This window comes from Bidens hawaiensis, unplaced genomic scaffold (assembly GCF_021521415.1).
Source record: "Bidens hawaiensis isolate Kalapana, Puna unplaced genomic scaffold, B.hawaiensis_p1.1 tig00000458_1, whole genome shotgun sequence".
NCBI classification, from domain to species: Eukaryota; Viridiplantae; Streptophyta; class Magnoliopsida; order Asterales; family Asteraceae; genus Bidens; species Bidens hawaiensis.
Window position 1 is genome coordinate 1,215,480 of NW_027491030.1, and position 14,257 is coordinate 1,229,736.

The window sequence follows — 14,257 nt, forward strand, 5'->3', positions numbered from 1 at the left end:
TATGTAATTTTCACTTTTATACGCACACAAACATATTTTGCCCGAGATCTCGTTGGAAACCGTTGGTTTTTGCTAGAATCTCGTCGGAAACCGATGATTTTGGTCGGAAACTCTCCGGAAACCACCATTTTGGCCGGATTTGACCATCGACCGATTACTAGCCCAAAATTAATCAGTGAAGTGGGACTAGCGATTAATCGGGGATAAATCGATGCTTCGTTGGGATTTTTACAACCGTGTCTAAGACAACAAATTGAACTATCATGATATAAAAAAGTTAAGAACTTTCTATATTTAACCAAAGTATTCTTGTGCTGCACATGTAAATCTAAAGAAAGGAAGAACAAAATGATTTGAAAATTGAATAAAACAACAGTTTACCTCTGTTTGATCAGTCACTCCATCCTCATTCCTCCTCTACATATTCTTGATTCAAGTCTATCAAAAACCGTCTTTCTAAACCCGATGAAGACGATGATGAATCATCAGACACTCGTTGGGACGCCATCGACTCGTTTGATACTCTGTAGGATGTTACTAATTCATTTGAAATAATATTGTTGCTAGAACTTGAAGGTTGTATGTTAAATTGCATAATCTGTTCACCGAAACTTGGTTCTTCTTTTCTCGGGACATCTGGAACGTGTTTGGGTGCGCGCTTTTTTAGGTGCGTGTGCCAATGGTTTTTTATCTCGTTATCGCTTCTTCCTGGTAATTTTGCAGCAATGGCAGACCATCTGCAAAACATCAAGTATAGCATTATAAGCATAACTATTTATTTACATAATTGATTGATCTGAATCAAGAATATTGGTAGCTAGGGCCTGGAGTGTAGAGATGCACAAATCTGTTTTATATTTCCAAAACCGGTTTCCAAGTGAAAAAAGATTGGTTCGGTAGGAAACTTGTTCCTAGGGGTGTGAATGGATGTTCGTTTGGTTCGGTTCAGTTTTTGGCTCAAACCAAACCAAAAATTGAGATTCTGAAAAACTGTCCGGTTTCAATATTTTTAGGTCTTTGGTTTGGATTTGTTTCGGTTTCGGTTTCAATTTTTTTGGTTTTTCCGTTTGTGCTTAAAATTTTTGGCCCGACAAAAAAAGTTGGTCAAAAGTATAGAATTTTGGCCTAAATTCTTTTGTTAGTTAATAGTTAATTAATTATTACACATTTAGGCTGAAATTTTGGGTTATGCTTTATATTAAATTATTATAAATTACGTAAAACTCAAAACAAACAGAAAATAAAATTTATAGAATCGGTTCGGTATTTTCGGTTTTAATTACACTTAAAACCGAACAAAATGTTCCATTTTAGGAAAACATAAAACCAAACCGTCACTTTTTGTTTCGGTCCGGTTTAAAACCGGTTTTCACTGGTTCAGTTTAGTTTTAACTTTTAACCATTTTCAACGGAGAGGTTCTCAAACCGATATCAAACCTACAGCTGGGTATATTTCAAATTAGTTTCTCTCAAACGGGTTTTTGGAACGGTTTGGTTTCGGTTTAGAAACTAGTTACGGTAATAAGGTAACTAGATAACACACAGTGTGACACAATCAAAACAACAACAAAAGGTCAAAAACTAAAAATAATATCAATAAAACAACAAATCAACAATATGATCAAATGCCCCCTAACCATAAAATATTTAAAAGGTTGAAAAAAAAATAGATCACACATACTTGTTTCCCATTTCACTATGATACTTGGTGATAAGATCTTCTTCTTCTTTACTAAAATTCCCTCTTTTAACCGTCGGTCGAAGATAATTCATCCATCTCAATCTACAACTCTTGCCACATCTAGCTAACCCTAATTAACAATTACCAAAACAAAATCAAATAACCACGGCCGTCTCTGAGAATCGTTAAAGAAATTTTGGGCCACATGTGAAAAAAAATTTGGGCCTTAGTAAAAGGGTTTTTTTTATTGAGTTTAAACAATTAAATTTTTAAATGAGATTAATTTGTTATAATTTGGGTTGTACAATAATTTATTTAAAAAATGTGCTTAAATTAGTTGCAGTGCGGCCTGGGAATTCACGTGCCCCGACTGAGCCGGAAAAAATATGCCCCTTAAGCGTTAACGAACTAAATAACGAAAACTACTTTTTTTAAACGACAATTAAAGTTATAGCAATAAACATAACAATTGGCAAAATCAGGGTATTCTAATAAATAATATATATAACATTGGGAATTTTTAAAAATTGTTGTGCCCCTAGAAAAAGAATGCCCCGTCCGGTGCCCACATCGCCCACCTTCAGAGTCTCCCTAATTAGTTGATTAATTAGGTTTAAACATTAAAAATACATATTTTAAATATATACATATATATAGGGTTTGGATCAAAATACAAATGAAATTAACATGCTAAACGTGAGAATCAAGTTGAGTAAGAATCAAGTTGAGTAATTATATATACAAGTAGAATAATTATGTAATTACATCATAGAGTAATTACATAATTACTCTACCTTTATATATAATTATCATAGAGTCCAAGCTCAGCTTGCTTTGACTTACGAGAGCTCGAGCTCAGCTTATTTCGAGAACTTTTCCTAAAGGCTTCCGACCCATACAAGGCTCGAGATCAGGCTCGATAACCAAAGGGATCTTACCAGCATATTTAGGGAGTTCGCGCCAATTCCAATGCCCATAACGTTGAACATATGATCTTAATTGATTATCTTCTTCTTCACTCCAAGCACCTTTTTTGATGCCATTTTTGTCAACGCAAGGTGCTCTAACCATTGTAGATGTTGATGATGAGATCTGGGTCTAGTGTGTTGTGTTGTGTTGTAGCTCTATCTAGCCACTGTTTCTCTCTCCATGTTTAGTTGATAGTCTAAAGGTTAGTTAGCAATCAACATCTGTTATTTTAATGTCAATTGTTACGGTCTAATACTTTTGTCTTTGTTTGGAGTACATGTATAGCCCCTTTGGTTTTGATAGTTTGATCATTTTGGTTGTTGACTTTGGAAACATGTATGTGTGATGAGTACCGGTTTCGAAAATTTGATTTTTTGCCTAGAATTGTTAGGTTGGAACCTATGGCGGGGGCATTGCAGCACTTCCATAGTGCCACGTAAGCACCGGAGGCATCAAAGCCCCAACCTATAACGTCCTATTGTGGTATAAAGCCCCTTGAACGCCCTATTATACATATATATATGTGTGTGTGTGTGTGTGTGTGTGTGTGTAAGAGAGAGAGAGAGGCGCCCGACGTTCCAAGGCCGCACCTCCCTCTACGCCCCCACCACTGGTGCCCCCTGTGGTGTTTCGCGCCCTCCGCGCCCCAAGGCCGACCCACTTCAAGCGTGGAGCCTTAAGGCGACTCGTTGTTGAGATTAGTTCGTATATGGATTAAAAAAAAGCTTGGTTGTTGAATGTTGAAGGGGTAGCTCGGCGTTAACGTAATTTATTTATCATATACATGGTTGCATGATTCATGAGACACTGTCAAGTTGAATGACTAGGGAGCTGGGAAGAGTACTCATGGAAGTAACTATACATGAAATTATATGTGTCAAATATAATAAGTTCACTAATATTTATAATAAAAAACGTGATTATTAATATAAATCAAAATTTAATATTTATAATAAAAAACGTGATTATTAATATAAATCAAAATGCTACATTTTCAAATACTAAAGTCTTTTGTAAGTGATATGCATTCTTTAATATTTATGGTTGACTAGCTTCGAGTTAATTGGCTAAATCTAAATTATTATCGAGCAGCTCCAAGTTAACCACCGACTAGATCTAAGTAATTGTTGAATAGCTCCGAGTTGATTTCTTAAAGCTAAGTGCGAGTAATATAGGATGAGTATGAGAAATTCGACTCAGAAGAGTGTCGTGTAGTGAGTAAATGCCGAGTACTCGGCCGATTTTACTGCATTGCTCGTATATATACTTTATTAGTTTAATATTTGGTAAAATATTTTTCGTACCAATCTAAAAATGAAAGGCATTATAGTAGGATTTCTTTTGCAATTTATCATAATGTAGGGACTGTATAATTACTTACAAGATTGAAAGGGGGTCATACTGTAATCCTGTAAAAATGTAGGGGTTATATTGATTATTAAATAAACTAGTACCACGTACCGAAGCCAAACTGTCAAGTTATTTACTAATTAGGTACACCAACCCACGTTTATCCATTCTTTGACTTTACCATATTTGTATTTAATAAAAAGTTATAAAGTTGTTACTTTACATACTTTAATATTAGTATATTCGATTGATTTCCGTTGGACTTAATTGGATCAAACAAAATAAACGTCGGTTATAATGTAACTTATCGTAACTCTTTCAATATTATTAAGAACAAAAATCATACATAATTTAATGATCCGACATCATTTATTTATGCAATAAAACCTATACTAATCATGCTTAAATACATCTTTCAGGTATAATATAATAGTAACATTATCTCTACTAACTAAATCAAACTTGATAGCTCTAAACATTAAAATACTAATTAATTAAACTAAACTTGTTAAGTTGTCCTTAACTCTTTTAGCTTTCTTTTACCTTATTTCAAAATTATCTTTCAACATTGTATAAAACCTTACATAATAATCCTATCGTTACAAACATAGGGATGATTATATACCAGTTTAAAAATATTTATAAAATGAAGTATTCTAGTTGGTTTGGTTGGTTATCATATAACGTTTGGTTTAAATTAAAACTCTAGTCGTCTTTTTACTATTTCATAATAGTGATGTATCTCTTGGCCCTTTAAACCCTCATCGTTAATGTGGCATCCCGTCCATCATTCCACTAATATTGTTTGCTTGCCTCGATGGATAGCTCATCATCTATCATTTCATAATAGTGATGTTTCTCATAACCCTCTTCGTTATTGTAACATCTTGTCCTTCATACCACCAATCAGGCCCGAGCCATAGGGTGTGTGGCGAGGACAATGGCCCAAGGCCTAACAACTTTTTAGACCCATCCGACGTTTATATATATATTGTGTACAAACCATTATGATTTAAAATCAATAATCTAGCTTAACTAGTAAAACACTCTCCCACCAATACTGATTTGCCCATGTTCAAATCGTCTTATGAGTGCTCAGGTTCAAATCTTCTTTCACTCATTTGTTTTCTCAAATTTTTTAGTTTTCATTTGTTTAAGATAAGTCCAGACCCCATTAAACATTAGGTCCAATATTAAATTTAAACTTTTCACTTATTTTTTGGTTTTTATTTGTTTAAGGTAAGTCCAGACCCCATTAAACATTAGGTCAATGTTAAATCTAAACTAAACTAAAGGCCATGACTTTTTACATTTTCAACTACTAATTTGACCCGCGCGCGTTGCTGCTCATCGAGAACATTAACGCATGTACATGCGGTTTTCTGTATCGATACAGTTTTCTGCCAGATTCAAAGTTGTTTGCATCACTACAAATACAACGTATTTCTGGTGGATCATTTTTATCCATTTACAAAGAATATTAGCTACAATGTAGATGAAAAAATATATGAATTTATCAGACACTGGTTATAGAGCTCAATATATAATGACAATCATATACAAATTATGTCAGAATTTATCAAATACCAAACATAAGACATTATTTCAAATCCAAACCTATGCGATTGAAATAAATACAAAAAAGGATAAAACAAAGCCAGCATGAACCACCCACATCAGATGACATGCCTGAATAATGGAGAAAAAACATATTTGATTCAGAACATTTAGTCCATACCAAGAATCTCCTTCCTCTGTCATTGATCACTTAAGATTTGTAGCTTTCCTCTCTACTTCTTGGGCCTACAAAAAAAATTTATAGATCTGAATGCATAAGAGATTGTAATGGAATTAATTTCTAATCTACGCGCATCAAATTCTTCAATTTTCTTCCATTCTCTTTAAAGAATCTTCAGCTTCACATCTCACTTCATATAACATGTTTAAACGCTGAACTTCATATATTATTGACGCCAAGCTCGCCTTTAATCCAGGTGCCTATCTTTCCTTTGACAAAACTTCCAACTCAACATAAACGAAATAAAATAGTGTTAGAAGGTCAAAGTCTAACAGGAATTGCTTTGACTCATGCAGTATTGCCTCTAGCTATCTAAGATTACTCATAGTCTGTGAGATACCATCAAGACCAAGAGGGTGTAACAGGTCAAAGTCAACACTTCAATACAACCGCTTTAAAAGGCTTTGGCGTGTGGTTAGAGCCGTTGCAGCATTATTGAGTTCATCTTCAGTAAGAACAAACTGTTGTAAATGTGCTTTCTACAATGAAAAACTAAACAAAACTTATTAATATTGTAATATCTTTCATCGTCAAAAAACACAAATAGTAAATAATAAAATACATGTCTTTCAAGAAGTTGAATCTGGGTTCCTCTTAAGGACATATCCGTCCCGCTTTTTCCACCATCATAAAGTTGCACACTTTCACTGGTGAGTTTCCAGTCGGTACAACAACAATCAAAAGCCATCCCTACATATCCCACATATTTCATCATGAGCATCCCAACTCCATTAAGGGAGTGTGTGTCACCTGCACATCACACAATAATTTGAGTTCCTACCCATAAAAAAAGATATAATTTTTATATCATAGTTAAAGGTTAAAATCACTACACTGACTTGCCTTTTACCTTTTTGCCCTTTTTTTTATAAAAAAAAACACTGAAATCAATAATTAGACGACATTAAGCTGATTAACATGAACATGTAGCATTAGAATCAATTAAAATCACCATACAACGAAAATCAATTAGGATCATAATATTATATAAGAAATCCTTTAATACAAATACACAATTATCAACTGTAGGGGCATAAAAAGTAACAAAATTTATATATGAGGACAGGTAAACTAACACATTTCTTTTATAGAATACATATTGATCTACACATTTCTTTAACCAAGTACCAACAGGTGTGAACTTAGACATGGGTATGAGGGTTTTCACGGGAGAAAGATAAACACGAAGCCCTAATTCAAGAAACAAATACCCCCAAAAAACTTCACACGTAAATCTTAAAAAGTAATGAAAAATTATGAGCAAAATCTTGATTCATATTCACAAATCCCCCAACACTTTATTTTAAATAAATTTTCAATTAGCATCCTTTCAATAAATAATTTTTCCACTGTTAAAAAATATCCTAAATTCTATTTCATAGAATAAATATCCTAAATTCTATTTCATAGAATAATCTTACCTCATTTAATTTGAACCTGAAAGCAACATTGTAAAAATGATATTAAAGTGTTATTTTTTTAAATTACATGTGACAGTAGAGTTACAATTTGTTTACCCGGGTTGCTCACCATTGAGCCTAAGCTAATTTTATTTTTTCATTTTATCACAATCGATTAACCAAGAACCAACAAAAACCTAGGCAAATTTAAAATGTAGGGAATAAACCTAGTAAGCAATATAATTGAAAAAGTTACTCCATATTAACTGTGCATTACAAAAAAGCCAGCCCCTAATAAGACAAATTGAAACTGAGGTAAGTCAATTACAACACCCAAATTAACAATATATAGAGAAACAGGAAAAACACCTTCCTTGGTGGATTAATCCTTTTAGCATATTCATCTTCTTCCATCTCCGATACAGAAAAGAAACACATGGCGACGGCGAGGGCTTGTGATGGGAAGACAAACAGTGATGACGATTGAAAGTGTGAAGAATCGATTGAATCAGTAGATGTGGATCAATTCAGAAGTGTCTGTTAGGGTTTTGTGAGATAACGGAAGGATGCTTTTTAAATATATATATATATATATATATAATAAGGTGTCCCTAACCTAATTCTTATTAGACCCCATGTTAATAGTTCTGTGTTTTACTTTTCTATATTTAAAGTAAACAGACCACTCAATTTAACCAAAAAATTATAGAATAACTTCATAAATCATAATTCATTTAAATATTTTAGTTAAATTATTTTGCTACTATACTTTTGTTTTATTTTGTTTCATAATTATCGTTGTATTATTTACTTTGTATACAAGAGTTATTGAGTTTATATTTAGAGGCATTTTATTTACTCGCCCCGAGCCCTCGAATTTTTAGAGATTTTATAAGACGACCTTACCACTAATATTGTCTGTTTTGCTCTCGATGGATAGCCCACCCACGAGCTTACGGATTTGTTTTTGGTTACCCCGGTGGAAACTTATAGGAGGTCATCCATGCTAGTACTACTTCTACCTAAGCATGATTAGTTCCAGAGTTTAATTTCATATGCTCTACAACCAGCTATGTTCAAAACGTGTTAATGAGTTAAAAGCCAATACATTTTTCTTATGAACAAAAAATCTCTTCTATTCCCAACCTATGCAGAATTTGCATACGAAATACAATCGATCATGTTAATATTCTTTGTATGTCACGGTTATTGCCTGGGTTATATAATATAGCCTGTTGGAGGTTGCTTGCTACTTGCTTTTGGGGGTCAACATTATGTTTTTTTTAACTCTTTGTTTACTTTTACCTTATTAAATAAAATAAAATAATTTAAAACTATATAATTGATAATATCAATATTGAGATGGCAACATCCATAGTCGATCAGAAGTGGTCCAAAAGGACCAAACTAGACTAGTTTCTCCGTTTCCATCCAAATTTGATTTCTTTCGCATAAAATTAAATTTGTTTTAATAATCATTGCACGTTTTAAATATAAATCTTATGCTAATATTATCGCCTTGACTTGTCGTTGTTGTGGGTGTTTTTAACACTTATTGTAATTGTCAAATAGTAGGTAATGTCTGCACTCAAATAGTTTGGTGATATTATTTGAGCAATTATTAACAAACCGTAGGTAATAATGTTTTTTACTAATGTAAGCATGCATTTGTGTTTTAACAGGTCTTCTTTCAATCAACTGTGTGTGTAAATAAAGATATATTTGCTGTTACAAATGAGTACAAGGTTACATATTTAGTGTCGTGGTATCGAAAGTGGGGGATAGTTATATCTATACCTATTTATTAATTTCTCAGTCTTTTGACTAACATCAAGTGTAGTATCTGGTCTATGAGGAAATGTTAGTCATATAATACCATTAGGTTTAACAAATATACAGACTTTTGTAACGTGTTAGTCAAATTGGGTATACGGTTATCAACAACAATAATGGAAAAAAATCAAATCATTCGGTATATAAGTCTCATTTTTAATTTATTTTTATTTTCTATCAAAAGCTTAACCACTAATGGAGTGCTAACATTGTATATCATTGCATGGCTTTGCTTGTATTTTTGTTACACACACTTATAATATACTATCATTGTACACAAAGATAATAATTATTAGGGATTCTTAATATGTAATGATTGGATATATAAGAGTCGTGACATACACTATTAGATCGAAAGAATTTGGTGCCCCCTCCCCCCTCCTTTTCAATCAGATAAAATTATGAATACAAAGTATGTACATTTGTGTGAATTTTGTGAACCAACGATCAAGAGACGACCGAATAACAATCAGTTCGTATTTGCAGGGTCAGAGATGAACAAATAATAATCAATTCGGATATACTCGACCTTGGCTAGGGGATCTGTCCATATGCCTGAATGACCAAATGACAAATCATTTTTTTCAAAAGCCAATACCGTAATAAATTGTTTTTAAACTCAATACAAAACATGTCCTAAACCGTGATGCAACCCGTAAAATAAGATCCACATTTATGGGCTAGATTTAAAGTACAACTGCCATAACTTAGACATCAAGCCGTGAGGAGCATTGACACTGTATTCCTGAGTCTAATTTTAGAAGAGAAAAGAAAAGAAAGTGGGAAGAATCAAGAAAAAGAGGTGTTCCTTAGTTTTTTAGAAAGGAAAATGAAGAGAAAAGAAAGGAAAAGTACACAAAAATGATGCCATTTATTTTCTCTCCAAATCGGAAAGAAACGGATGGAAAGAAAAGTTGAAGGAAAGTTATCAACCTAAACATAATTAAAAAAACCATGTTACCCTCATCCTTTCAATCTTACCATTTCTCAATTTCTCTACCTTAACCAAACCTACCCACTGTTCTTCATTTCAGGACTCCGACGCCGGCGACGCTCCAAGAATACCCACACCCACAGGCCACATTTGCTTCTCAACGCTTGTTTCAACCCCTCTTTCGTTAGGTATTCTTAATTTATTATCTAATAATTTGTTTTGATTTTACATCTTTAGCGTTGTAGTAACTAATTAAGAAATGATTGATAGCAATTTCCTTTCTTTTATTTCTTTTAGTTACCGGTAGAAAAGATACAAATAATTAGTTTCTTTACGTATAAAGGCCAATTTTCATTTTTATGATTTTTTTTCTCTTCTAACATTTAATTATGCTTAAAAAATACACTTTTATGTTGTAAGTACTCAAAAGTTTTATACGGCTTGTATGTTAAAAAAAATGGAAAAACACAAACTTTATTATATTCAGCAAACCACAAGTATAACAGTCTGTCGTATGATACTATTAAGTACTGTAAAATTAGAAACTTCTGTGTATAATGCTCGATTCTTTGAGGTAATCGACAGGCTAAGGATGTTATTTGTTAATAATTGTCAATTTATTTTTATTTGTTAATTTGAGATACAAAGCTTTTGAAATTTTATGAGCTTAAAATTTGATAATCTGAAAGACGAAATAGTGATTGTATGCTCAAAGCTTCTCAAATCATAAAATAAAAATATCTTCTCAAATTTTGGTTTATAGTTCTTTACTGTTATTTTGAAGAATAGTAACCATTAGGCCCATATTTGCTTTAAGCATACATAATATAAACTATAGATCTTACGGTCCAGTCCAGTTTCTTGTGAACGGTTTTCAGTATGAATTGTAAACCGTTCGTGACTTGCTTGGATGGTTTCACGGTTTGAAACCGAACCGTGAACACCCTTAAAATTATATGCAAAGTTTCTCGGTTCGTAAAGTTACATAAACCTTCTTATATGTCTTATATTCTAATCAAATAACATTTTTCAACAGTTTATAAACTTACAATGGATGACCAACTACTCAAGATAGCTCATGTTGTGCGAGCTAGACAACTGCAAGCAATTAACCTGATTTGTTTAATGGTGGCTTTCATTACACGACGTAGGCCTTCAACGGTACAAGCTAATTTACCGACTAGAGATGAAATTTTACAAAGAAGATATGTACGAGAAGAGATGTTACACGACCTTTTAAATAGCGGTAAATGTCGACCAACTATTTGATGTATCCAAACAATGAAATAGATATGTCAAAATAGTTACAAAATAGAACGTTGTAATTCAGACGAAGATGACATTATTTATTTTGTTTTGTTGGTAGTTTTGGTTATGGATTTGAAAACATTTTGTTATGGTTATGTTGGTTATGTATTATATGAAACATGGTTAATCATATTTATGTTATGTGGCTATTTTATATAATGTCCGCATAATGTGATAGTGTTTGGTATTCAGTATGTTTACGAATTGCAGTTTTGGATAAACAAGTGGGACAATCTTGGTATATTTATAATTATATATATGCAAGCATATTAAAAGTTTGGATATGCATGTGGGGAAATGGTGGTTTATTTGTAAATATAGACATAGATGCAGACATAAACAATCACATATGAAATGCGCAGGTATACATACACGTACTATTGAAACTTTAATTCAATTGTGAACTTAAATATATGTCATAAAACACTCTTGATTTCATCTTTTATATGTAAATAAATCGTATAAAACAGAGCATTATCTTTTTGTCATGTTGGAAATGTTTTTTATTTTAATTTTATCTAAAGGGTATTATGGTAAAAATGTAACATTCTTTTCCTTTCCTTTTATCTTTGGGAACACATAAAACTTTTAGTTTACTTTCTTTTCTTTCCCTTTCATTAAAACTTAGGAACACAAATCTTTTTCATTCCTTTCCTTTCTTTTCTCTTCTAATTTTCTTTCCTTTCTTTTCTCCTATTTAATAAAACCCATTAGTAAAATATTAAAGCTTTTCAAAATTAAAAAAAAATGAAGTAAAATATTAACATCCATTATTACGCTTTATATTGGGCTGTATAGTGGACCTGGGCCCTTTTTTAATTAACCCATTAGAGGAGGCTAGGTCATATTCAATTTCTATAGGGCTATGCGTTCTGATGAAAATAGCACATCCAATTATGTCTAATTATAATATCTATCTATTCTAATAAATGACTACCCACTTTTGCATCTTGTCACTCTTATAGCTCTCTTCCTCTTTTTTTAACATTTTAGTATTGATCATTATATTTTAAGTCATTTAAGTATATAAATTGAAGTTTAGTTTTCTTGAATGTAAATCCTGTTCGATTCATTTATTAACATTAATGACGAAAGATAATAAAATAAGAAAATATCAAAATTGAGGTTGCAAACCTATTAAAATAAAATTTTAAAATCATAGGTAATTATAATCAAGGTAAACTATAACTTGTTTTTAAATTGAGATTTGAGTAGCAATGCATAATTTTTTTATATAAGACTGGTTTCAAATTTGGATTAAAATTTTCTCATATGTATTTGAACTCAGGAAAATGTGTATTTTCTTAATTTTCTCCAACCATTCTATATAAATATTGCAAACATGAAGAATACATTTTATATATATCTCGGTGTTTAACATTAAATCATTGAAGTTGAATATAATAATTATAATCCATATGAATAGCGATTTACTATATGAATTATCTATCATTTATTTATATGAATTTTTTGTTTAGTATAAAAGGTTAGCAACAAGAATATCAATATTTAATTTTCAATATTTTCTTTCATAACTCAAGACAAAAATGCTACAGAAACATATATTTTATGACTTGATTTATACTTTTTTATACATTCAAGTATATTAATTTAATATGTCTTATAAGACAAATTACTTAATTAAAGGCATTCAAATTTTTAAACAAAAAAATATGTTTCAATCCCTTTCCACTATTTTCGCTTTTCAAAAATCATTTATGATATGAAAACCTAGAATATCATTTTCATCAGTTATTCATTCAAATCATTTTAATATTATATTACTTAGTAATTTTATTTTTAGACAAATACAATGATCTGAGGCTATGTTAGTGTTACATGTTGGGTACTAGATAATTAAAGTGTCTATTATAGTTTATATTTAAAATAATAAAACTATACACAATTTAAAAAAAAAAGAATTTACTGTTATTTGAACATGACTTTTAAGGTTAGTATGTTTTTGTCATTTTCCATTCATATGAAATGAAACAAATCATTTTGTTATTATATTTAAATTTTGGGTTTTATATGTTTTTTGATTATACAATTGTTAATTTTAATATATAAAATTAATTAAAATTTGTCATATGCAGAATATTAATAACAACAAATAATTTATCATGATTAATCAATTTCAGATTCTAAAGATTCTAAGGATGATTATATATCAAAGTTCAGGTAATCTGTCTTTTGGGATAATCAAATTTTTTTTTTGGATAAACATGAGCAAGTGATCTCAAATGACATCATACATATTAATTGAGCAAAATGTATGCTATTTTATGTGTATGAATATTTTTTTGTTAGTTTCATAGATATATATTATAATTTATCTAGGGTCGCGATATGTACTTGAATAACCTTATTTGTCACACAGACAACTATACATAGCTATATCAAGAGTTATAAGTAGGCATATATGTTACCTTATAAATAGTTACAAGCAGACATGGACTAAAGATTTTGATTTTTGATAAACAATGTATACCAACCAATACAATCACAAATGTAGTGTACAAGGAAGGTTTTACTCCATCTGTCCCATTAAAAGTGTTAATGTGTCTTTTTTGTTTGTCCCATTACAAATGTCCACTTTCAAAATTTATTAGTAAATTTCCAAATTTACCCTTAAACACACACAATTAACATTAATAACCAATATTAATGGACCCAATTTTCAAGGGCATTATTGTCATTTGATAAGCAAGAAAAGTAATCATTCAATCTATCTTAAACTTTGTGTTTTTTAAAGCATAGCACTTCTAATGGGACGGAGGGAGTACTTATTTGTAACATATTTGTGTAATCTTAGTTATGTAATTTCTATAATTTTTATATAAATTGTAATTGTATTAACAATATATGATCATTTTGTTGACAGTAATTCACTTAATGGTTAAAGTTTAAAATTTTTATCAATTACCAGTGTAATACACGGGCCTCAATCTAGTTACTCTATAATTAACTACTGTTTTAAATAT

At 31.1% G+C, this 14,257-nt stretch overlaps 1 protein-coding gene across 1 annotated transcript; it reads right to left on the reverse strand.

Annotated features, from left to right (window-relative positions):
- Positions 1 to 329: 329 nt before the first annotated feature.
- LOC143626244 (transcription factor MYB15-like) lies at positions 330 to 2,924 on the reverse strand. Its single transcript, XM_077096397.1, has 3 exons — positions 2,620 to 2,924; positions 1,682 to 1,811; positions 330 to 737 (listed from the first exon to the last, which is right to left on the reverse strand). Exons 1-3 carry the CDS (start codon positions 2,750 to 2,752, stop codon positions 407 to 409), a joined length of 594 nt encoding a protein of 197 aa, XP_076952512.1. The 5' UTR covers positions 2,753 to 2,924; the 3' UTR covers positions 330 to 406.
- Positions 2,925 to 14,257: the final 11,333 nt, after the last annotated feature.